Source organism: Castanea sativa, chromosome 10 (genome assembly GCF_040712315.1).
Source record: "Castanea sativa cultivar Marrone di Chiusa Pesio chromosome 10, ASM4071231v1".
In the NCBI taxonomy this organism is placed as follows: Eukaryota; Viridiplantae; Streptophyta; class Magnoliopsida; order Fagales; family Fagaceae; genus Castanea; species Castanea sativa.
This window is the reverse complement of record NC_134022.1, coordinates 14034109-14058047: the sequence shown is the minus strand read 5'-3', so window position 1 is coordinate 14058047 and position 23939 is coordinate 14034109. Positions and strand designations below refer to the sequence as shown.

General features: G+C 37.7%; 1 protein-coding gene across 1 annotated transcript; it reads left to right on the top strand.

Annotated features, from left to right (window-relative positions):
- Positions 1-318: 318 nt before the first annotated feature.
- On the top strand, positions 319-3338 carry LOC142612895 (geraniol 8-hydroxylase-like). Its single transcript, XM_075785070.1, has 2 exons — positions 319-1344; positions 2457-3338. Exons 1-2 carry the CDS (start codon positions 454-456, stop codon positions 3060-3062), a joined length of 1497 nt encoding a protein of 498 aa, XP_075641185.1. The 5' UTR covers positions 319-453; the 3' UTR covers positions 3063-3338.
- The last annotated feature ends 20601 nt before the right edge of the window (positions 3339-23939 follow it).

Here is a 23939-nt window from a genome sequence, read left to right as displayed (position 1 = left end):
TCTGGATAGAATACGTCAACTGGGATACCTTCATCTATTTTTTGTCCTTCCAAAAATAGGTGTTGCTTTTTGGTATTGTTAGAGCAAGTGGGTGTTGTGACCGTTGACACAACCCTTATTATTATTATTATTATTATTATTATTATTAGAACTATACTTTTGAATCTTGGACTTTTTTTTGGGTTGATAGAAAGGAACAAAATACCTCTCAAAAAATCAAAACAAAATGTGGTAGTGTCGTTGTCGCCACGTCTGGATAGAATACGTCAACTTGGATACCTTCATCTATTTTTTGTCCTTCCAAAAATAGGTGTTGCTTTTTGGTACTGTTAGAGCAAGTGGGTGTGTTTTTCTGCTCTGCTTGTTTATTATAAAGGAACAACGGTGAAGTATAGTGTTGTATCACTTTTCACTTAGCTCTTTTCTCCTGGTATTCAGAGTTCATAGATAAAGATGAATTTCTTTAGCGGTATAATATGTCTTTGCCTCACTTGGTTCTTAATCCAAGCCTTGCATGTAATTTCAAGAAGCAAAGAAATCCCCAAAAGGCTTCCACCAGGTCCAAAAGCTTTTCCATTGATTGGAAACCTCTTAGAGCTTGGTGACAAACCCCACAAGTCCCTGGCAAAACTTTCCGAGGTCCATGGTCCCATAATGAGCCTAAAACTAGGCCAAGTAACCACAGTAGTCATTTCTTCAGCAGCTATGGCCAAAGAAGTCCTTCAAATACATGACCAGCACTTGTCTAATCGAACCATCCCAGATGCAGTCCGAGCCCACAGACATGACGAGTTTAGCTTGCCATGGATACCTGTTTCAACCCGGTGGAGAAACCTTCGCAGAATGTGCATGGAACAAATATTCTCCAACAAGACTCTTGATGCTAACCAAGCTATCAGGCACATGAAAGTGCAAGACCTCCTAGTTGATACTCATCAAAGCAGCCTAAACGGTGAGGCAGTAGATGTTGGGAGCGCTGCTTTCAAGACCACGCTTAATCTATTATCAACCACCATTTTTTCGGTGGATTTGGCTGACCCAAATTCTGACACGGCTAGAGAGTACAAGGAGATCGTTTGGAATGTCATGAAAGAGATTGGGAGACCAAACTTGGCAGATTATTTTCCCGTGTTAAAAAAGGTTGACCCCCAACGCGTAAGGCACCGTTTGGCAGTTCACTTTGGAAAGATTTTAGAGCTCTTTGACCGCATTATTAGCCAACGGCTCCACTTGAGAAAAGTGTGTGGTTCTAACACGAACAAGGACGTGTTAGATACTCTTCTCAACATCAGTGAAGAGAACAGTGAGGAGATGGACAAAACTAAGATAGAGCGTTTGTTCCTGGTTAGTATTATTTCTTACCCTCTCTGCTTCTTCTTGAATTTCTTTCAATTTTTTTTCTTTGGATGAATAAGAAATTTTATTCAAATTCAAAGAACAGTACATGCAGCCAAGAGTTTTGCTTGGAAAAAGTAATATTACACAAAAAAATTTACATTTGTCGATTTGTCAAAATGTTAATGGTACTAAGTGACGTCAATAAATAAGAATCATTTAAAACTCATCAACTTAATTGCTGTGAAATTTTTGCTTGCATGTAACCTTGCTCGTTTTGCTAGAGCACCTTCACTCTCTCAAACAATTTCTTTACTTAGACCCCACATAAAATAACATCTCACTTTTTTTTATTTAGAATCTGTTTGAGATTTGTTTATTTTGTTAAAATTGAAAACTTTTTACTGAAAATATAGTAAATAAAAGTAAAAATTAGTTAAAATAGTACAGTAAGATTTATGAATAGTACCAAAAAATGTAATAAGATTTTAATAAACTGAAAATAAATTGGTAAAAATAATTTTGACCAAACACACACTTAAGCTTAACTTCAGTCAAGAGCTGGCATAAAAGCGAAGTTTTACGCTACCAATGGGAGAACACCACGTCACAATCATAACTCAATTAAATTTTACAATCCTCAAACACGAATACACACAACAGACCTAGAGGTTCTTTCATTGGTACTTTTACACCAACTCCTTACCGAAGTTAAACTCTTTTGGATGGAAATAGTACATTTTTTTCAACGAAATAGAAACAGAAGTTTCAGAACAAAACATATTAATTTCCAAATACAGAGCAACAAAAATCTTCAGAGGCGCAACAAGTTGACTTGTCCACTTTTTAGCTAAGGTGTATACACACTTATTCGCTTTTGTAGCACTGATTTTTCCCCACTTGAGAAATTTGGAAATCAGCGTCCACTTTAATTTCAACAACTGCTAAAGATAAGCTTTGACAAAGGGAGTGAGGTGAGTGGAATGTTTTTTTCCATCAAAACATCAGTATCTCTACCAAAACTCTGCCACAGACAAAGTCCACTAGTACAATCTCTTTAATAGTCAGTTATTTATTTACTGTATTTATGAATGATGAACATGTTTGTGAACATGGATTAGGACCTATTTGTTGCGGGCACTGATACAACTTCAGCCACACTAGAATGGGCAATGGCAGAGCTACTCCACAACCCAGAGGCATTGTCAACAGCCAAAGCAGAGCTAGAGAAAGTAATTGGCAAAGGTAACCCAGTTCAAGAATCAGACATTCCTCGGTTACCTTACTTACAAGCAATAGTCAAAGAAACATTGCGGTTGCATCCAGCAGTTCCTTTCTTGCTTCCTAGGAAAGCCCAAGTAGACGTAGAAATCAGTGGCTACATTATCCCAAAAGGTGCACAAGTGCTGGTGAATGCATGGGCTATAGGACGAGACCGGAGGTCATGGGACAACGCAAAATCATTTATGCCAGAAAGGTTTTTAGGGTCAGAAATTGATGTTAAAGGACTGAACTTTGAGCTAATACCATTTGGTGGTGGAAGAAGAACATGTCCTGGTTTGCTACTGGCAATTCGAATGTTACACTTGATGTTGGGTTCGCTTGTGCAGGCATTCAATTGGAAACTTGAAGATGGGGTTAAACCTGTTGACATGAAGATGGATGACAAGTTTGGCATAACCTTACAGAGAGCTCATCCTCTACGAGTTGTCCCTATTCCAGTGTAAAAATGGTTGAAGAATTAACTTGGTTGCAGCTAGTTGTATTGTCTCCTATAATTAATCCATTCACGGTGTCAAATAGGTTGAATAATGTACGTAATTGGTTGTCGATTAAATTACTACTGGCCCCTACTCCTACAGTACAATGTTAATCAAATGGGTCACGGGTGATTATGTTTTTTTTTTTTTTTTTTTTTTTTTGCGGAAAAGGTTAGTAGTTTTTATTAATGTATCAAATAATGCAACATTCAATTCACTAAAGCATTTCCTGTGCTTCACGAATCACATGGCCATACCTGCAGGTATATATGGCTGGGCATGGGGTTAAATAACTAAATTGGTTATTGCATAAAACCAATATTTCCCCTTAATTTAGAGTTAAAAACAACAAACAAAGCAAATAAAAAAAAATTGAAAATCACAAATAAAGGTTCATTCACTCGTTATGAGGTCAATTTGGGAACTTTCTATAATAATTCCGTAGGAGCTTTGAATCTTTGATATTTTTCTATTAGCAAATAAATTAACTGTATTTCATATGTTATTCCAAAATCAAGAGGATTTAATGATCTCAATTAATGAAATTGAATAATAAAGAATATTACAATGGTGTATATCCAAGAGTATTTAAAATTGTCTAACTCTTAGATACACAGCACAAGCTTTCAAAAACCTTCTTTCCTCTCTCCGTGTATGTGTTAAAAATATTTAGTATTCTAAAAAAATAATAATAATAATAAAGAATATTGCTAAGGTACTATGAGGTTTAGTACCACCGAATTTTTATAATATGTTGCGGTATTTTGGGGCCTATGATACAGAACAGACTTATAGTCATAAAGACCTTAAGTACTTATCAAAAAAAAAAAAAAAAAAAAGTCATAAAGACCTTATGTAAGTTGTGAAATTTAGTGTTAGTGTGTTACTTTGAAAACTTAGAGAAGTGAATAACAATGTAATATGCTTCTGTAAAATTGTTTTGCAATAGATGTAGGAGGTTTTGCAGCACAATGCATGAAACTTTACTAATTATTTCACTCCGATCTAAATTCTTCTGGATACTGTATATGTGTTTTCGTCAAGGCAAAGGGCATGAATGAGGATTTCTACAAAATTTTATTCTCTTTTCTTTTCTTTTTCTTTTTTTTTTTTTGGGGGGGGGGGATTGAATGAACAAAAAAAAAAAGAATAAAAAATATGATCTATTAAAAATGCAATTTCCTGTTGAAGGGATCTGATTTGTGTAAGTTTTTTTTTTTTTAGAATGAACTCTGTAGCAAAGTTATGGATTTCCATTTTTACAAATATGAGAAAAAATAATACTATAAAAATACTCTTCAATAATTTTAGCATCCCGAATCAAAAGACTGAAAGAAGCTACAGAAGGAGAGGATTCCTTTAGAGCATTTATAATTATCTCTGTATCCCCTTCTAAAATAGCCGAACTAATGCCTAAGTCAAGAGAGAATTTTAAAGCTCTACCAACGGCAAGGGCTTCGAGCACTACAATAGAATGAGAAAGATACATGAAACACGATGATTTGAGCTAAATCTAATTAAATAAGTAAATTATGTTTTCTTACACCTAAAAGTAATTGAAAATAAAAGATTACAGCATGCATAGTTGTCGTGTGACTCATGTCACTTTGTTTTTATTGTAATCAGAAATCCTAAATTTACCCCACCTCCGTCCCCACATCTTGAACCGGAGGCGCTATTTGACTATCGAGTAACATTGGCTGGTTGTTATGTCATTTGAATATTATTATACAGTTTCTCAAAAAAAAAAAAAAATTATTATACAAATGCACAATAATAATTTTTTATGATAAAAAAAAATTCATACAGCACAGTATTACTGCCCTAACCCACTTAACAATTATTTTATTAAGTTACATTATAATAATAATTATCAATATATATATATATATATATATATATATATATATATATATATATATATATATATATATATATATATATATATATATATAACTGAAGCCTCTGAAGCTTCCACAATTTTCCACGTAAGCACAGTATTTTAAAAACCTTTTCTAAACCCGATAAAAACCAAAATAATAATAATAATAATAATAATAATAATAAGTGCAAAAAAAAAAAAAAACTTTTCTAAAACCCTATAAATGCAAAACCAGCCCTTTGCCTTATCCTTCCTCCAAAACGCAGACCCACATTCTGCTATTCCTCTCTCTTCTCTATATCTCTACCTTCTCCTTCCCCAAAACCCAACACTGAAAATCAATCCTACCAAGAAGCCATCCCCACAATGTCAAGTCCAAGATAGAAAGAAGGCATCACCAACCATATGGTTTGGTCCTTCGGCAATACATACAACTATGGTTTCACACTCAGAGAGTTTTTTCGGAAGCGAAGGTGACGATGGGACCGCAACAAAGCTTGAAGAGAAAATCAAATCAGTCACCGCCACTACTGGTAAATAATTTTCTATACCATTAACATATTTTATTTTTATAATTTTCCCAATAAATATAAGTGTTTAATTTTCCGATCTGGGTATTTCATAACGTTATTGAAAAATTATCATAGTTTTTGTGTTCGGATAAAGCTATTTCTTGTAAAGTATTTGGGATATTCAGTTATGTGTTAAAATTGATTAGGAATTCATAACCCTATATTATATTTTAATTAGGCATCCATAACCCTAACCAAATTTGATTAGGAATCCATAACCCTATATTATAGTATAAATAGTATTTTTTTTTTTTAGGGATTATTTGTTACCATGCAACTCACGGTTGAAAATTTGTATTTTTCATTCCTCTCTTTTGAAATTTTTTTGCTCACTTTATAATTCTAAATTTTTATTGCTCTCTTTATAATTCTTCAATTTTTTTGGAATAATTTTGTGAATTTTTATCTGGGTTCACGTGGTGACTGCTTAAAAACTTGATTTTAGTGTATAGTTTGGGGATTTAAATTCGAAATTCATAAGGAATTTTAATTTCTAATTCTTTGAGATTGTGTATTTGAAATTCTTTTATGATTCATATGTTAGATATTGGGATTAGTATGGGTTTGAATTTTTTATGATTAAATGTTAGATATTGGGATTGGTATTGATGGTAGGATAGGTTTTATTGTAGAAAACAACATTTAGATAGTTTTGGTAATGGTTGATAGTATTATACATGTAAGGACACAATTTGAGCCCGAACCCACAGTCAGACGGGGATGGGCCTGAAAGGCCTTTTACAATAAAATTTGTAGAGAGTGGGCTTGGAATCTAGGTTTTAGTGATGTTAGATAACAAAAATGATGGGCTTCCTCCCAATAATACACACAAGGAACTGTTTATATGAAAGAATCTTTTCCTCGGACATGAGCCGAGGATCATTTATATTATCTCTTCCTCAGATAGATTACAACTATGGATCATGATATATACAGTGTTATTTTTCTCTTTTTCTTTTCTCACTCCCTTTCTCAAGGTCCCTCCTTCCTTTTTATATCCCGTCCTTCTTCTCCTCTTCATCCTCTACGTAAGGGTTAGATTGTTTGGTTTAGATACTTGTCCCATCCACCTCCTTGAAGTCTTTGGAAACAGGAGCAAGGCTAAACTCTGGTGCTTACGTTTCACTTCCCCATCAATGCGGCCAGAATAGCAGTTTGCAGAGCATTCAATGCGGAGGCGGTGGTAACAGCTTTATCTTAGATATTCCCCGTTTACCATGTTTACCCTTATCTATAGGATTTTCTAGCATATTGCCTGTGGATGTTTAACCAGCCCTTCTCCTACCTCGGCTCTACATAGCCAAGGACATAATCTTCCTTGGGCTATCTTATTGGACATACTTGTTCATGTATAACCTCTTTACTTATTAGTGTTGCTTTATGAGTTGACATTCTTACATTCTCGGACCATACAGTGTCATCGGATTGGGCCTTTAGCCCAAGAAATACTCTTGGGCCATCCCCACACATATTCTTGGACCTAATGACCCTACAATAGCCCCTCGAGATTCTCATTTTGCTACCTCGTAAAGAAAGGAGGATCTTGACATCTGTCATCGTTAATCTGTGTACACCACACATCTTTGCTGACAGGGATAATGACTTTTAAACTGTCCATTACACATTCCTGACGTTTCAGAATGCGGAGCATTCCCAAATTAAATTTTGGCGTCTCTCTGTCCCCCACTCTCATCAACATGATGCGCATCTAACTGTTGAGGATTGCATTGGGACATAGGCGGGAATTTTCCCGCTTCATAATTCCCATTTAATATAAACACTAACAATTCAAAACCCTTTTTTATACACTACAACACTCGTACAACGTAGCTACTACCCTTTACGATCTATACGCGCCTTCACATTTACCAAGTACCGGGGTGAGGTGACTTTGTCATTCTAAAGTAAGTTCTCCCAGAGTCTCTTTTTCATCATCCTTTTTCTTCCCTCTTTCTCGTTGTGTTTCTTTATCCTCGGCTCATCTATTTTCTTAGTTCTTCCACCATACCCACACCCTGCTCCCACAAATGGGTAGATTTAAATCCCTAGTAGATTCAAATGAAAAAAATAGAACAATTTAAGGCTAAGTGTAGGATTCCATTGGGGGTGTCCCTTAAATATTGTAAGGAAGGGGAATGGCTCATAAAAAGGCGAGAGGGAGAGGTAGTAATCCCAATGATCGCCTTCATAGAGGGAGGGATGAAAATCCTTATGGGGACAGTTATGAGGGATTACCTTAGGGCTTTTAGGTTAGCTCCTACCCAATGCACCCCTAACATGTTTAGGATTTTGGGTTCCGTAGATGCCTTAAATGAAAAGATGGATCTGGGACTTACCCATCACAATGTGAACTGGGTTTACAACCTCCACCACCAAAAAGGACAGGGATATTACTTAAAATCTAGGTATCCCGAAGTTAGATTAATCCAATGCCTCCCTGACTCCAACAAGAGTTTAAAAAAAGACTTCCTAATCATATCAGGGGATTGGCACGATGGTTTTCCCTGTCCGACAAGGGAGGGGGAACTAAGTGAAGTTCTGGATCCGATTGTCTTATTTCACAGTCACTCTTTTTAAACTTGGGTTTATATATAAGCATTTATTTATTCTAACCTTGTTTTTCTTCTCAACGGTTTTGCAGACCCACACGCAGCGGATCACCATCCCAATCTCGTTGACTTCACAAGATTAGATAGAATACTGCAGGTTGAAGTGTTTGTGCACACAGACAACCAACTCCATGCAGCTCACCTCATCCTCAGCTACGATCTTATATCCAAAGGTTTCTAGGTGCCAAAGTGCATGATCAGAGCCAAGGACCCACACTTACACCGGATAAGCGTTGCTGTCGAGGGTTTTCTTCTACCCGAGGGCGCCTCCATTCCTCAGGGCACCCATGTTACATAACCCTTACAACTCGTACCGGAGGATATTCCCATCATCCCAAATCCCACACAACACACAATTGGTGAAGCGGCCTCCTCTTAACCCATCATAAAGGAAGAAGAAGACATTGTTGAAGTTTCATATTCCGAGGACGAGTTTGAAGTCTTCAACCAACCCCCTTCTTCTAAGGGTCAAATTGGTGACCTCGGCAGATCCTTCTCAACCCATACCCAAGGAGAAATTTACAATCCCGATGCAATGGGGATCCAACGTAAGCCCAAGCCGCTTCTAAAAGAAATAATGGAAGCTCAGGTGGGAGGCTAAGAGATCCAGAAGATAGCTCAGACCAAGCCGCCTCAGACTAAGGATAAAGGCCAAGAGAAGTCTTCTCAGCCTAAAATTCCTCCTCCCCCACCCACCTAGTCCCAACGCACTGATCAAGCTGATCTTAAGTGAAAAAGGGATCAGCACAAGGGGAAGGATGCGATTGAGGGAGGAAAAGACCTTCCCCCAAAAGATGTGGTGCCCGAGAAGGGAGCAAAACATACTCACACAATGCAGACGAGGTCGGAGAAACAGGCCGAGACTCATGTGCTTGTATCTGCCCCAATTTGGGCCCCAGAAATAACCATGGATGACCATGCGGTTACCACCGATGCATCTATCAGGAAATCTAATGAAGGAACAGTTGCTTGCGAGGCGGACGCACTTGAGCAAGCTCTCCTGCTGCCAGAGGACATGCACGAGTTGAGAATGATGCGAGATCAAAACATCTTCATGACGTTAAAAAAGGAGCTCGCCATGGTAAGAATTCTATATAGTTATTACTCATTTCTTTTCTCTTTCGCATTAAGATTTTTTGTTTTTAACCATCTCTCTGTGGTCTGCCTTATATTTTGTAAATAGGCTGTCCAATATGCTCATAGGGCTGAAAAAATTGCTATTAGTTCCTACAAAGCCCTAAAGAGTGAGGAGACAAGGCACACCAACACCCAGAGAACCCTCGAGGTATCAGAGAGAAAGCTGCTAAAGGTCACCACCGAACTGACCAAGGCAGAAAGTGGATGAAAGAGCGCCGAGGTGGCGTTAAAAACGACCGAGAAACAGGTCGAGACGCAACGTTTGCAACTTCGTCAGGCCGATGAGGAAAACGTAGTGGCGAAGGAACAAATAAAGGCCTTAAAGAAAAACCTGGAGGAATCTGAGAAGGCTAGAGAAGAGGCCAACAAAGCTAAAGAATAAGCTATAAGGGCAAAAGAAAAGGCTGAAAAGGCAGTGGACAAAGCTGAGCAAGATGGATATGAGGTCGGTGTGTCTGAGACAACGGAAGACCTTAAATCACAATTCTCGGAGGTATGTAGACATTACTGCCTTCAGGTGTAGAATGAGGCACTCAGTCGAGCTAGGGTTGATGCTTCCTCTGCCCTATGGAAGACAGAAAATGTCTACTACCCCCCAGCCATCCAAGTCTCTGCTCCACCCAGTGCCAATGATGACATTGTTACTCAAAGGCTGGACGTCGAACAAAGTAACCCAGCCAAAGACCCTGCCTCTACTGAAGGTCAATCCGAAGAGCTTAAGCAACCTGAAGCCACCAAAGAACACACTGAACCAGCAGGAGTGGCCTATGTGGATACGCAGCCTCCTGACGCTCCCAAAGAATCTTCCAAAGAAAAAGGGTCTGACAAGACATTGGAACTGGTCTTAGCAACCATTCCAATGACCATAAAGGAAGATCCAAAAGGCAAAGGGACTGCTTCTAACTCCTCGGACCCAACCTAGCTTCCAAAAGAACCTAAGGGCAACCTAAAGATAAAACTGAAGCCCTGATTGATCATTTTTCCTTTAGCCTTTTCCTTCTCTCTTTATTTAAAGCATTTTGCCAGCAAGTTGTATTTCCATAGAACTTTAAATCAATGAAGAGATGAGCTTGTTCCCTTTATGTTTTTGAGACTTATCATAGATATATCATTTTCACTATGTTTGCTTTTATCACCTCTAATGCAATGATGTACTCCTAGATTTATTCCTCTCATAAATGATAATTCTTTTCTGATAAATTCAAAACTAGTTAATTAACCAAATCTGGTGAAGTAACTCTGTAATCGAAAAGTCCATATATCATAATAGGATAATAACCCACTTTACCTTCCATATCCATTAATAATTCCAAGGAAATAATCAACATGATCCAGGCAACAAAAATGTTTAATATAGTTGCAAATGCTTTAAGTGATGCTCATGAACTCCCATCTACTTATCACATTTTTAGGGGTCTTCAAGATATGCGATTGGATTGATCCAAGAATAAATTGTCAAGGATTGGACATAATCATGATTTTAACCAATATTTAATAAAACATTGATATATACAAGGTATGGAGTCCAAGGATTCAGGCATGACCAAGTTCCAGTTTGATACTTAGAAACAAGAACTGAAATGTTAATTTCCCCAAAATAGATGATCTGAGGACTAGACATAACTAAGGTTCTATTCAATATTTAATAAAATATCAATTTATACAAGGCATGTGGTCTGAGGATCCAGGCATGACCAAGTTTCAGTTTGATACTTAGAAACAAAAACTGAAATGTTAATTTTTTCAAAGTAGACGATTCGAGGACTAGATATAACTAAGGTTCTGTTCAACACTTAACAAAATATCAATTTATACAAGGCATATGGTCTGAGGATCCAGGCATAACCAATTTCAGTTTGATACTTAGAAACAAAAACTGAAATGTTAATTTCTCCAAAGTAGATGATCCGAGGACCAGACATAACTAAGGTTCTGTTCAACACTTAACAAAATATCAATTTATACAAGGCATGTGGTCCAAGGATCCAGACATGACCAAGTTTCAGTTTGATACTTAGAAACAAAAACTGAAATGTTAATTTCCCCAAAGTAGATGATCCGAGGACCCCAAAGTAGATGATCCGAGGACCAGACATAACTAATGTTCTGTTTAACACTTAACAAAATATCAATTTATACAAGGCATGTGATCCGAGGATCTAGGCATGACCAAGCTTCAGTTTGATACATAGAAACAAGAACCAAAATATTAATTTCCCCAAAGTAGATGATCCGAGGACTAAACATAACTAAGGTTCTGTTTAACACTTAACAAAATATCAATTTATACAAGGCATATGATCCGAGGATCCAGGCATGACCAAGCTTCAGTTTGATATTTAGAAACTTGATAACCAAGTCAACACAATGTTAACAAAAATGACAGAAATGCCCTTTGTTAATAGTAATACCTTCGTAGGTTGTTTACATTCCAGGAACGTTGTACAACATGTTCATCAAGATCTTTAAAATAATAAGCCCCTATGCCTGCAACCGAGGTAATGCGATAAGGTCCTTCCCAGTTGGGCCCTAGTTTTCCCTATGCTGGGTTCTTTGCAGTACCTAAAACTTTCCTCAATACCAAATCTCCAGGTGCAAGTGGTCGTAGCTTCATATGGGAATCATACCCCTACTTGAGTTTGTGTTAATAGTAAGCCAGTTGAACCATGGCATTCTCCCGCCGTTCCTCAACTAGGTCTAGGCTTTTTTCCAGTAAATTGTCATTATTGCTTGGGGTGAAAGAACTCATCCTTAGTGTGGGAAACCCAGTTTCCAGAGGTATTACAGTCTCGACTCCATAATTCATAGAGAATGGTGTTTCTCCAGTGGACCTTCGAGGTGTAGTTCGATACGTCCACAAGACATGTGGCAATTCTTCCACCCATCTTCCCTTAGCATCATCTAACCTTTTCTTGAGTCCATTGACTACCACTTTATTGACCGCCTCGGCCTGTCCATTCCCTTGAGGATAAGCTGGAGTGGAATATCTATTCGTGATGCCTAGATCACAACAATATCTTCTAAAGGCCTTACTATCAAATTGTAGGCCGTTATCTAAAATGAGAGTATGAGGGATTCCAAACCTAGTGACAATGTTTTTCCAGACAAACTTCTTCGCCTCCACATCTCTAATATTCGACAATGGCTCAGCTTAAACCCATTTAGTGAAATAATCTGTTCCAACGAGGAGCCACCTCCTATTCCCTGCTGCTTTTGGGAAAGGCCCCACAATGTCCAAGCCCCTACAATGTCCAAGCCCCATTGAGCAAAAGGCCATGGACTAGACAGAGGGTTAAGGACACCCCCTGGCTGATGGATGTTGGGAGCAAATCTCTAACACTGGTCACACTTCTTTGCATAATCTTGTGCCTCTCGCTGCATATTAGGCCACCAATACCCCTGGGTAAGGGCTCTATGAGCTAAAGACCTTCCTCCTGTGTGACTTCCACAAATTCCTTTATGCAACTCTTCCAAAAGTAATTACGTTGCTTCTGGGTGTATGCATAGTAAATATGGTCCTGAAAAAGAGCGTTTATACAATTTCTGATCCTCGGACAGCCAAAACCGAGGTGCTTTCCTGCGTACCATATCCGCTTCGGACTTTTCTTTAGGCAATATGTCATCCTTAAGGAAGGACACTATAGGATCCATCCAACTAGGTCCCACCCTAATTTGATGAATTCGGATGGCATTACCACTCGTCCCAGTGGGTTTCCACAGAACTTCAACAAGGATGACCCGAGGTAGGCTTTGCACCGAGGAAGTCGCAAGTGTGGCCAAAGAATCAGCATGGGTATTCTCACTCCTGGATATATGTAATAAGGAAAAAGACTCAAATTTGGACTGTATATACTTGACCCGGGTTAGGTACTCTTGCATTCTTGGATCTCTTGCCTCTGACTTCCCTTCCACTTAGCCTACTACCAATTGTGAATCCGAGAACATTTGTACCGTTTTTCCACCCATTTTCTAAACCATGTCCATTTGTAAAGCTTCATATTCTGCCTCATTGTTGGTGGCCGAGAACCTCAATCTCAAGGATTTCTCAAAAGTGATTCCCTCAAGGGACACAAAAACTAGCCCCACACTAGATCCTCTTTGATTCGCTGCTCCATCAACATACACTTTCCACAACAAAGTTTCTTTGCGCGAGATCATGCCAACTAATTTTTCATCCATGGCCAATCCCTTAACATTCTCATCTAATGAGGGCTCAGCAAACTCTGCCACCAGATCTATAATGACTTGTCCCTTTATAGAGGTGCGAGACATATATTTGATATCAAAACCCCCTAGGATGGTACCCCATTTGGTAATCCTTTCCGTGTAGTCAGCACTCCTAAGTATAGACTTAAGAGGGAGTTGAGTCAAAAACAATAACTGTATAAGATTAGAAGTAATGGGGAAGCCTATGCGTAGCATGCACCACTGCCAGGATTGCTTTTTCCAACGGTAAATAATGCACCTCGGCCTCATGGAGAGACTTGCTTATGTAATAAACTGGCCTTTGTACATTATTATCATCTCGTATAAGAACCAAGCTAACGGCATGATCAGCCATCGCAATATATGCGAACACATCGATTTCCGGCCGAGACATAATGGGTGGTTGTGAAAGATATTCCTTAAGTTGTTGAAAAGCCGAAGCACACTCCTCGGTCCACTCAAATCCCTTCCACTTATTCAACAACTGGAAGAAATGTCTGCACCTATCCGCGAACCGAGAAATAAACCGGTTGAGGGCAGCAGTCATCCCTGTCAACCTCTGAACCTCTTTAGGATTTCGAGGTGGGTGCAAGTTGTTAATTGCCTTGACTTGAGCTGGATTAACTTCAATCCCCCGGTGAGTTACCATGTAACCTAGAAATTTACCTGATCCTACACTAAAAGAACATTTAGAGGCATTAAGTCGCAACTTGTACCTCCTCAACGTCTGAAAAGTATCACTAAGATCTTCCACATGTGTGGAGACCGCTTTTCTTTTCACCACCATGTTGTCCACATATACTTCAATAGTCTTTCCCAGCTATGGCTCAAACATCCTAGTCATCATCTTTTGATAGGTAGCTCCAGCGTTCTTCAAACCGAAAGGCATTACCTTATAATGGTAATTTCCCGTAGGAGTCACAAATGCAATCTTCTCTTGGTCCTCCAAAGCTAAAGTTATTTTATGATAACCTTGGAAAGCGTCCCAAAAACTCATCCGAGGATGCCTGACAGTAGCATCCACTAATTGATCTATCCGAGGCATTGGGAAAGAATCCTTAGGACAAGCCTTGTTCAAATCTGTGAAGTCTACGCATACTCTCCATTTTCTATTCTTCTTTTTTACTACCACTATATGAGCCAACCATTCAGGATAAAACACCTCTTTGATAGCACCAACCTTCTTGAGTTTTAGCACCTCTTCCTTGACAACCTCAGAATGCTCTTTAGAGGATCGCCGAGGTGGTTGCCTCCTCGGTACTGCAGCTGGATTGACATTCAAATGATGACAAATGAAACTCAGATCAACCCTGAGGGCCTCGTAAGCATTCCATGGAAATACATCCACATTCTTCTTCAAAAACATAACCAGTTTTGCTTTTTCTTCAGGTGGCAACTGAACTCCTACCTGAAAGAATTTCTCAGGGTCGTCATCTATAAGATCCTTTTCCAATTCTTCACATGTACGCTCTTCTATAGATGGTACCCTGGGCGTGGTTAGAGACATTGACTGCTATGGCCCTCCCTCAGCCGAGGCCGAGGATTCTGGCCTAGGCTGATGCAGAATTGCAGCCACCATACACTATCTAGCCACAGATTGACTCCCAAGCAGTTCCTCGATTTGATCCCCAGATGAAAATTTGATTTTGACATGCAAAGTTGAGGACACAACACCCAAAGCATGTAACCAAGGTCTTGCCACAATGGCCGTATAGGGAGAATAGGTGTCTACCACAATGAAATCCACGTTTACCATTTCTAGACCTAATTGCACAAGCAACCTAATTTGCCTCTTTGGTATGACAGTCTTCCCCTCAAAGCTTATAAAGGCGAATCATAAGCCGTAAGATCTTCAAGCTTTAAGTTTAACCCTTTGAACAAGTCAGGGTACATGATATCTGCACCACTACCCTGATTAACCATTACCCTCCTCACATCGTAGCCCCCTATCGTCAGTGTAACCACCAAAGCATCATCATGTAGTTGTATAGTCCCGATTTTTTCCTCTTCTAAGAAACCTAATATTGGTAGGATATTCGCTTTAATCATCTTCGGCTCATCCCTAGAATCCTCGGCCAAGGTTCGAGCCACAGACATCACCCTGGAAGGATGAGAGCCAGTTCTTCCAAGTGTAGCAAAAATAACATTGATCGTACCCAAATGAGGCTTTGATGAAGTGCTACCCTGGTACACTGCCCCTGAGTGGTTTTCCTGCCCATTAGGCCGATACAAGAATCGCTTTAATCTTCCCTCCTTAACCAACTACTCCAAATGGTTCCACAGAGTTCGACAATCCTCAGTGGTATGACCCCTCTCCTGGTGATAATGGCAATGGAGGTTCTGGTTGCGCCTCGAGGGGTCCCCCGCCATCTTATTGGGCCACTTGAAGTATGGTTCATTCCTAATTTTCTCCAACAACTGGTGCACCAGTTCCTTAAAGACGGTATTAACCACCTGAGGGGAGGTAGGACCAACTTGCCTGGCAAAATCTCTCCCAGGCCTGTTATTGTTGTATCTGTCAGACCTGAAATCCCTTCTCTCCTGAGAGATAACCTTCACCCTTCCTTTACCTTGCTGTTGATCTTCTTCAACCCTTTTATATTCATCAATAAGGTCCATGAGTCGACGTACGCTCCTGACAGGCTTTTTGGTTAAAGATTTCCTCAAGTCGTGCTCTATAGGTAGGCCGACTTGAAGGTCCTTATTGCCACATCATCAAAGTCCCCATCAATCTCATTGAACATCTCCCAGTATCTGTCTGAGTATGTTCTTAGGGTTTCCCCTTCTCTTATGGCCATGGACAATAACGAATCCAATGGCCGAAGAACCCTACTGCATGTGATGAAATGAAAGCCAAATGCCTATATAAGTTCCTTGAAAGAATTGATAGAACCTGCCCTCAAGCCATCAAACCACCTCATCACCACAGGTCCTAGGCTAGAGGGGAAGATCTTGCATATAAAGGTTTCATTCTTAGAATGTACTGCCATCCTCTGACTGAAATGACTCACATGCTCCACAGGATCTGTTCGGCCATTATAAATGGTGAATGCTGGTTGTGTGAAGCACCGAGAGAGTTTCCCTTCTTCCAACTTGCGTGTGAAGGGTGACTTGGAGATTTAATGTAATGCCTCCAGAAAAAGAATTTTTACCCTTCCGTTCACGTAGGTTGTCTTTCTCATAAGAGAAAGACTCATCCGGGGGAGTCCTTGACCTCGGCCTATAATTGTCATCCCTAGAGCCCTCAGAAGAACGATCAAAGAAAGAAGGAGTTCGCCTTCGCCTTTGCCTTTCGTGACGTAACTTCTTTTTTAGGTGGTCAATTTCCTTCTGCATGGCCTTAGCATTTTCCCTGTGAGGAACTCTGCTTCTTCCTCGTGAATGACTCCTACTTTTGCTGGTGTGCGTTGTATGTACACTACCCTCTCGGTCCTCTTCGTGCTCAAGATGCAAGGAGTAATCCTCATGCTGGGACCCCACAGACTCCGCACGGTGTGGACCTGAGCCTACCATAATGCCAAACCTCCTAAAACACAAGATTTTCCACAGATGGCGCCAATTTTAAGGACACAATTTGAGCCAAAACCCACAGTCAGAAGGGAATGGGCCTGAAAGGCCTTTTACAATAAAATTTGTAGAGAGTGGGCCTAGAATCTAGGTTTTAGTGATGTTAGATAACAAAAATGATGGGCTTCCTCCCAATGATACACACAAGGAACTGTTTATATTAAAGAATCTTTTCCTCAGACATGCGCCGAGGATCAGTTATATTATCTCTTCCTCAGATAGATTACAACTATGGATCATGAGATATACAGTGTTGTTTTTCTCTTTTTATTTTCTCCCTCCCTTTCTCAAGGTCCCTCCTTCCTTTTTATATCCCATCCTTTTTCTCCTCTTCATCCTCCACGTAAGGGTTAGATTGTTTGGTTTAGATACTTGTCCCATCCACCTCCCTGAAGTCTTTGGAAACAGGAGCAAGGCCAAACTCCGATGCTAAGGTTTCACTTCCCCATTAATGCGGCCAGAATAGCAATTTGCAGAGAATTCAATGCAGGGGTGGTGGTAACAGCTTTATCTTAAATATTCCACCGTCCTCTTTCTCATCTTCCCCGTTTACCATGTTTACCCTTATCTATAGGATTTTCTAGCATATTACATGTGGATGTTTAACCAGCCCTTCTCCTACCTTGGCTCTACATAGCCGAGGACACAATCTTCCTCAGGCTATCTTATTGGACATACTTGTTCATGTATAACCTCTTTACTTATTAGTGTTGCTTTATGAGTTGACATTCTTACATCCTCGGACCATATAGTGTCATCGGATTGGGCCTTTAGCCCAAGAAATACTCTTGGGCCATCCCCACACATATTCCTAGGTCTAATGACCCTACAATACAAATGTTTGTTTTCGATGCACCATTGTAACAATGATTTACCATATTGATTATTAGTTAGTGGATTGCTGTCACTTTGGAGCTTTAGGGGCCTCTGTTGGGCTGCGATTGCTATGGACTAGAAGAGTAGTAGAGAAATTTGATGGGGCTATAGGAAATTATTTAGTTTATGTAAGTTTGGATGTGTGGATGATCAATACAAGTTGGTGTTTCAAGTGCCTATGGTCCTAATTCTGAGCCAGACATATATGTGGGTTTGGTGGAGTCTTGGAAGAGATTTTGATATGATTCCATTTGAGAAGTAGGTTTGATTTTTTTAATGATTTATTTCATGGTGTGTTTGTGCATTAAGATTAGAGTTTTTTACCCTTAATAACTTCAAAGGAATCAAAGCTTTTAGAAAGTTTTATTATTTTACTAAAAAAGAGGATTCCCTCTTAAATTTGATGGAAACCATGTGATCAAGTTCATAAAATCCTCCTAATTTTGATCAAGAGTGTATGTCAATTGTTTAGGAAGTGAAACAACTACTATTGATAATGGATTCAACATATTAAGGGTTTCAATTTTTTATATTTCATAAATTAGATATTAAGATTGGTATTGATGGTGAGATAGGTTTATATTGTAAAAAACAACATTTAGATAATTTTGGTAATAGTTGATAGTATTGTACAAATGTTTTATTTTTGGCTGCACTATTGTAACAATGATTTACCATATAGATTATTTGTCTGTGGACTGGTGTCACTTTGGAGCTTTAGGGGCCTCTGTTGGGCAACTATTGCTGTGGACTAGAAGAGTAGTAGAGAAATTTGATGGGGATGTGGGAAATTATTCAGTTTATGTAAGTTTGGATGTGTGGATGATCAATACAAGTCGTTGTTTCCACTGCCTATGGTCCCAATTCTAAGCATGACAGATATGTGGATTTGGTGGAGTCTTGGAAGATATTTTGATATGATTCCGTTTGAGAAGTAGGTTTGATTTTTTTAATGATTTATTTCATGGTGTGTTTGTGCATTAAGATTAGAGTTTTTTACCCTTAATAACTTCAAAGGAATCCAAGCTTTTAGAAAGTTTTATTATTTTACCAAAAAAGAGGATTCCCTCTTAAATTTGATGGAAACCATGTGATCAAGTTCATAAAACCCTCCTAATTTTGATCAAGAGTGTATGTCAATTGTTTACGAAGTGAAACAACTACTATTGATAATGGATTCAACAGATTAAGGGTTTGAATTTTTTATGATTCATATATTAGATATTGGGATTGGTATTGATGGTGAGATAGGTTTATATTGTAAAAAACAACATTTAGATAATTTTGGTAATAGTTGATAGTATTGTACAAATGTTTTATTTTTGGCTGCACTATTGTAACAATGATTTACCATATAGATTATTTGTCTGTGGACTGGTGTCACTTTGGAACTTTAGGGGCCTCTGTTGGGCAACTATTGCTGTGGACTAGAAGAGTAGTAGAGAAATTTGATGGGGATGTGGGAAATTATTCAGTTTATGTAAGTTTGGATGTGTGGATGATCAATACAAGTCGTTGTTTCAAGTGCCTATGGTCCCAATTCTAAGCATGACAGATATGTGGGTTTGGTGGAGTCTTGGAAGAGATTTTGATATGATTCCGTTTGAGAAGTAGGTTTGATTTTTTTAATGATTTATTTCATGGTGTGTTTGTGCATTAAGATTAGAGTTTTTTACCCTTAATAACTTCAAAGGAATCCAAGCTTTTAGAAAGTTTTATTATTTTACTAAAAAAGAGGATTCCCTCTTAAATTTGATGGAAACCATGTGATCAAGTTCATAAAACCCTCCTAATTTTGATCAAGAGTGTATGTCAATTGTTTACGAAGTGAAACAACTACTATTGATAATGGATTCAACAGATTAAGGGTTTGAATTTTTTATGATTCATATATTAGATATTGGGATTGGTATTGACGGTGAGATAGGTTTATATTGTAAAAAACAACATTTAGATAATTTTGGTAATAGTTGATAGTATTGTACAAATGTTTTATTTTTGGCTGCACTATTGTAACAATGATTTACCATATAGATTATTTGTCTGTGGACTGGTGTCACTTTGGAACTTTAGGGGCCTCTGTTGGGCAACTATTGCTGTGGACTAGAAGAGTAGTAGAGAAATTTGATGGGGATGTGGGAAATTATTCAGTTTATGTAAGTTTGGATGTGTGGATGATCAATACAAGTCGTTGTTTCAAGTGCCTATGGTCCCAATTCTAAGCATGACAGATATGTGGGTTTGGTGGAGTCTTGGAAGAGATTTTGATATGATTCCGTTTGAGAAGTAGGTTTGATTTTTTTAATGATTTATTTCATGGTGTGTTTGTGCATTAAGATTAGAGTTTTTTACCCTTAATAACTTCAAAGGAATCCAAGCTTTTAGAAAGTTTTATTATTTTACTAAAAAAGAGGATTCCCTCTTAAATTTGATGGAAACCATGTGATCAAGTTCATAAAACCCTCCTAATTTTGATCAAGAGTGTATGTCAATTGTTTACGAAGTGAAACAACTACTATTGATAATGGATTCAACAGATTAAGGGTTTGAATTTTTTATGATTCATATATTAGATATTGGGATTGGTATTGATGGTGAGATAGGTTTATATTGTAAAAAACAACATTTAGATAATTTTGATAATAGTTGATAGTACTGTACAAATGTTTTATTTTTGGCTGCACTATTGTAACAATGATTTACCATATAGATTATTTGTCTGTGGACTGGTGTCACTTTGGAGCTTTAGGGGGCTCTGTTGGGCAACTATTGCTGTGGACTAGAAGAGTAGTAGAGAAATTTGATGGGGATGTGGGAAATTATTCAGTTTATGTAAGTTTGGATGTGTGGATGATCAATACAAGTCGCTGTTTCAAGTGCCTATGGTCCCAATTCTAAGCATGACAGATATGTGGGTTTGGTGGAGTCTTGGAAGAGATTTTGATATGATTCCGTTTGAGAAGTAGGTTTGATTTTTTTAATGATTTATTTCATGGTGTGTTTGTGCATTAAGATTAGAGTTTTTTACCCTTAATAACTTCAAAGGAATCCAAGCTTTTAGAAAGTTTTATTATTTTACTAAAAAAGAGGATTCCCTCTTAAATTTGATGGAAACCATGTGATCAAGTTCATAAAACCCTCCTAATTTTGATCAAGAGTGTATGTCAATTGTTTACGAAGTGAAACAACTACTATTGATAATGGATTCAACAGATTAAGGGTTTGAATTTTTTATGATTCATATATTAGATATTGGGATTGGTATTGATGGTGAGATAGGTTTATATTGTAAAAAACAACATTTAGATAATTTTGATAATAGTTGATAGTACTGTACAAATGTTTTATTTTTGGCTGCACTATTGTAACAATGATTTACCATATAGATTATTTGTCTGTGGACTGGTGTCACTTTGGAGCTTTAGGGGCCTCTGTTGGGCAACTATTGCTGTGGACTATAAGAGTAGTAGAGAAATTTGATGGGGATGTGGAAAATTATTCAGTTTATGTAAGTTTGGATGTGTGGATGATCAATACAAGTCGTTGTTTCAAGTGCCTATGGTCCCAATTCTAAGCATGACAGATATGTGGGTTTGGTGGAGTCTTGGAAGAGATTTTGATATGATTCCGTTTGAGAAGTAGGTTTGATTTTTTTAATGATTTATTTCATGGTGTGTTTGTGCATTAAGATTAGAGTTTTTTACCCTTAATAACTTCAAAGGAATCCAAGCTTTTAGAAAGTTTTATTATTTTACTAAAGAAGAGGATTCCCTCCTAAATTTGATGGAAACCATGTGATCAAGTTCATAAAATCCTCCTAATTTTGATCAAGAGTGTATGTCAACTGTTTACGAAGTGAAACAACTACTATTGATAATGGATTCAACAGATTAAGGGTTTGAATTTTTTATGATTCATATATTAGATATTGGGATTGGTATTGATGGTGACATAGGTTTATATTGTAAAAAATAACATTTAGATAATTTTGGTAATAGTTGATAGTATTGTACAAATGTTTTATTTTTGGCTGCACTATTGTAACAATGATTTACCATATAGATTATTTGTCTGTGGACTGGTGTCACTTTGGAACTTTAGGGGCCTCTGTTGGGCAACTATTGCTGTGGACTAGAAGAGTAGTAGAGAAATTTGATGGGGATGTGGGAAATTATTCAGTTTATGTAAGTTTGGATGTGTGGATGATCAATACAAGTCGTTGTTTCAAGTGCCTATGGTCCCAATTCTAAGCATGACAGATATGTGGGTTTGGTGGAGTCTTGGAAGAGATTTTGATATGATTCCGTTTGAGAAGTAGGTTTGATTTTTTTAATGATTTATTTCATGGTGTGTTTGTGCATTAAGATTAGAGTTTTTTACCCTTAATAACTTCAAAGGAATCCAAGCTTTTAGAAAGTTTTATTATTTTACTAAAAAAGAGGATTCCCTCTTAAATTTGATGGAAACCATGTGATCAAGTTCATAAAACCCTCCTAATTTTGATCAAGAGTGTATGTCAATTGTTTACGAAGTGAAACAACTACTATTGATAATGGATTCAACAGATTAAGGGTTTGAATTTTTTATGATTCATATATTAGATATTGGGATTGGTATTGACGGTGAGATAGGTTTATATTGTAAAAAACAACATTTAGATAATTTTGGTAATAGTTGATAGTATTGTACAAATGTTTTATTTTTGGCTGCACTATTGTAACAATGATTTACCATATAGATTATTTGTCTGTGGACTGGTGTCACTTTGGAACTTTAGGGGCCTCTGTTGGGCAACTATTGCTGTGGACTAGAAGAGTAGTAGAGAAATTTGATGGGGATGTGGGAAATTATTCAGTTTATGTAAGTTTGGATGTGTGGATGATCAATACAAGTCGTTGTTTCAAGTGCCTATGGTCCCAATTCTAAGCATGACAGATATGTGGGTTTGGTGGAGTCTTGGAAGAGATTTTGATATGATTCCGTTTGAGAAGTAGGTTTGATTTTTTTAATGATTTATTTCATGGTGTGTTTGTGCATTAAGATTAGAGTTTTTTACCCTTAATAACTTCAAAGGAATCCAAGCTTTTAGAAAGTTTTATTATTTTACTAAAAAAGAGGATTCCCTCTTAAATTTGATGGAAACCATGTGATCAAGTTCATAAAACCCTCCTAATTTTGATCAAGAGTGTATGTCAATTGTTTACGAAGTGAAACAACTACTATTGATAATGGATTCAACAGATTAAGGGTTTGAATTTTTTATGATTCATATATTAGATATTGGGATTGGTATTGATGGTGAGATAGGTTTATATTGTAAAAAACAACATTTAGATAATTTTGATAATAGTTGATAGTACTGTACAAATGTTTTATTTTTGGCTGCACTATTGTAACAATGATTTACCATATAGATTATTTGTCTGTGGACTGGTGTCACTTTGGAGCTTTAGGGGGCTCTGTTGGGCAACTATTGCTGTGGACTAGAAGAGTAGTAGAGAAATTTGATGGGGATGTGGGAAATTATTCAGTTTATGTAAGTTTGGATGTGTGGATGATCAATACAAGTCGCTGTTTCAAGTGCCTATGGTCCCAATTCTAAGCATGACAGATATGTGGGTTTGGTGGAGTCTTGGAAGAGATTTTGATATGATTCCGTTTGAGAAGTAGGTTTGATTTTTTTAATGATTTATTTCATGGTGTGTTTGTGCATTAAGATTAGAGTTTTTTACCCTTAATAACTTCAAAGGAATCCAAGCTTTTAGAAAGTTTTATTATTTTACTAAAAAAGAGGATTCCCTCTTAAATTTGATGGAAACCATGTGATCAAGTTCATAAAACCCTCCTAATTTTGATCAAGAGTGTATGTCAATTGTTTACGAAGTGAAACAACTACTATTGATAATGGATTCAACAGATTAAGGGTTTGAATTTTTTATGATTCATATATTAGATATTGGGATTGGTATTGATGGTGAGATAGGTTTATATTGTA

Excerpts from the sequence above, each read along its gene's own strand:
- LOC142612895 (XM_075785070.1), top strand. The coding sequence starts at position 454 with ATGAATTTCTTTAGCGGTATAATATGTCTTTGCCTCACTTGGTTCTTA. Across the intron at positions 1,345-2,456 it reads AGATAGAGCGTTTGTTCCTG|GACCTATTTGTTGCGGGCAC; the intron begins GTTAGTATTATT and ends AACATGGATTAG.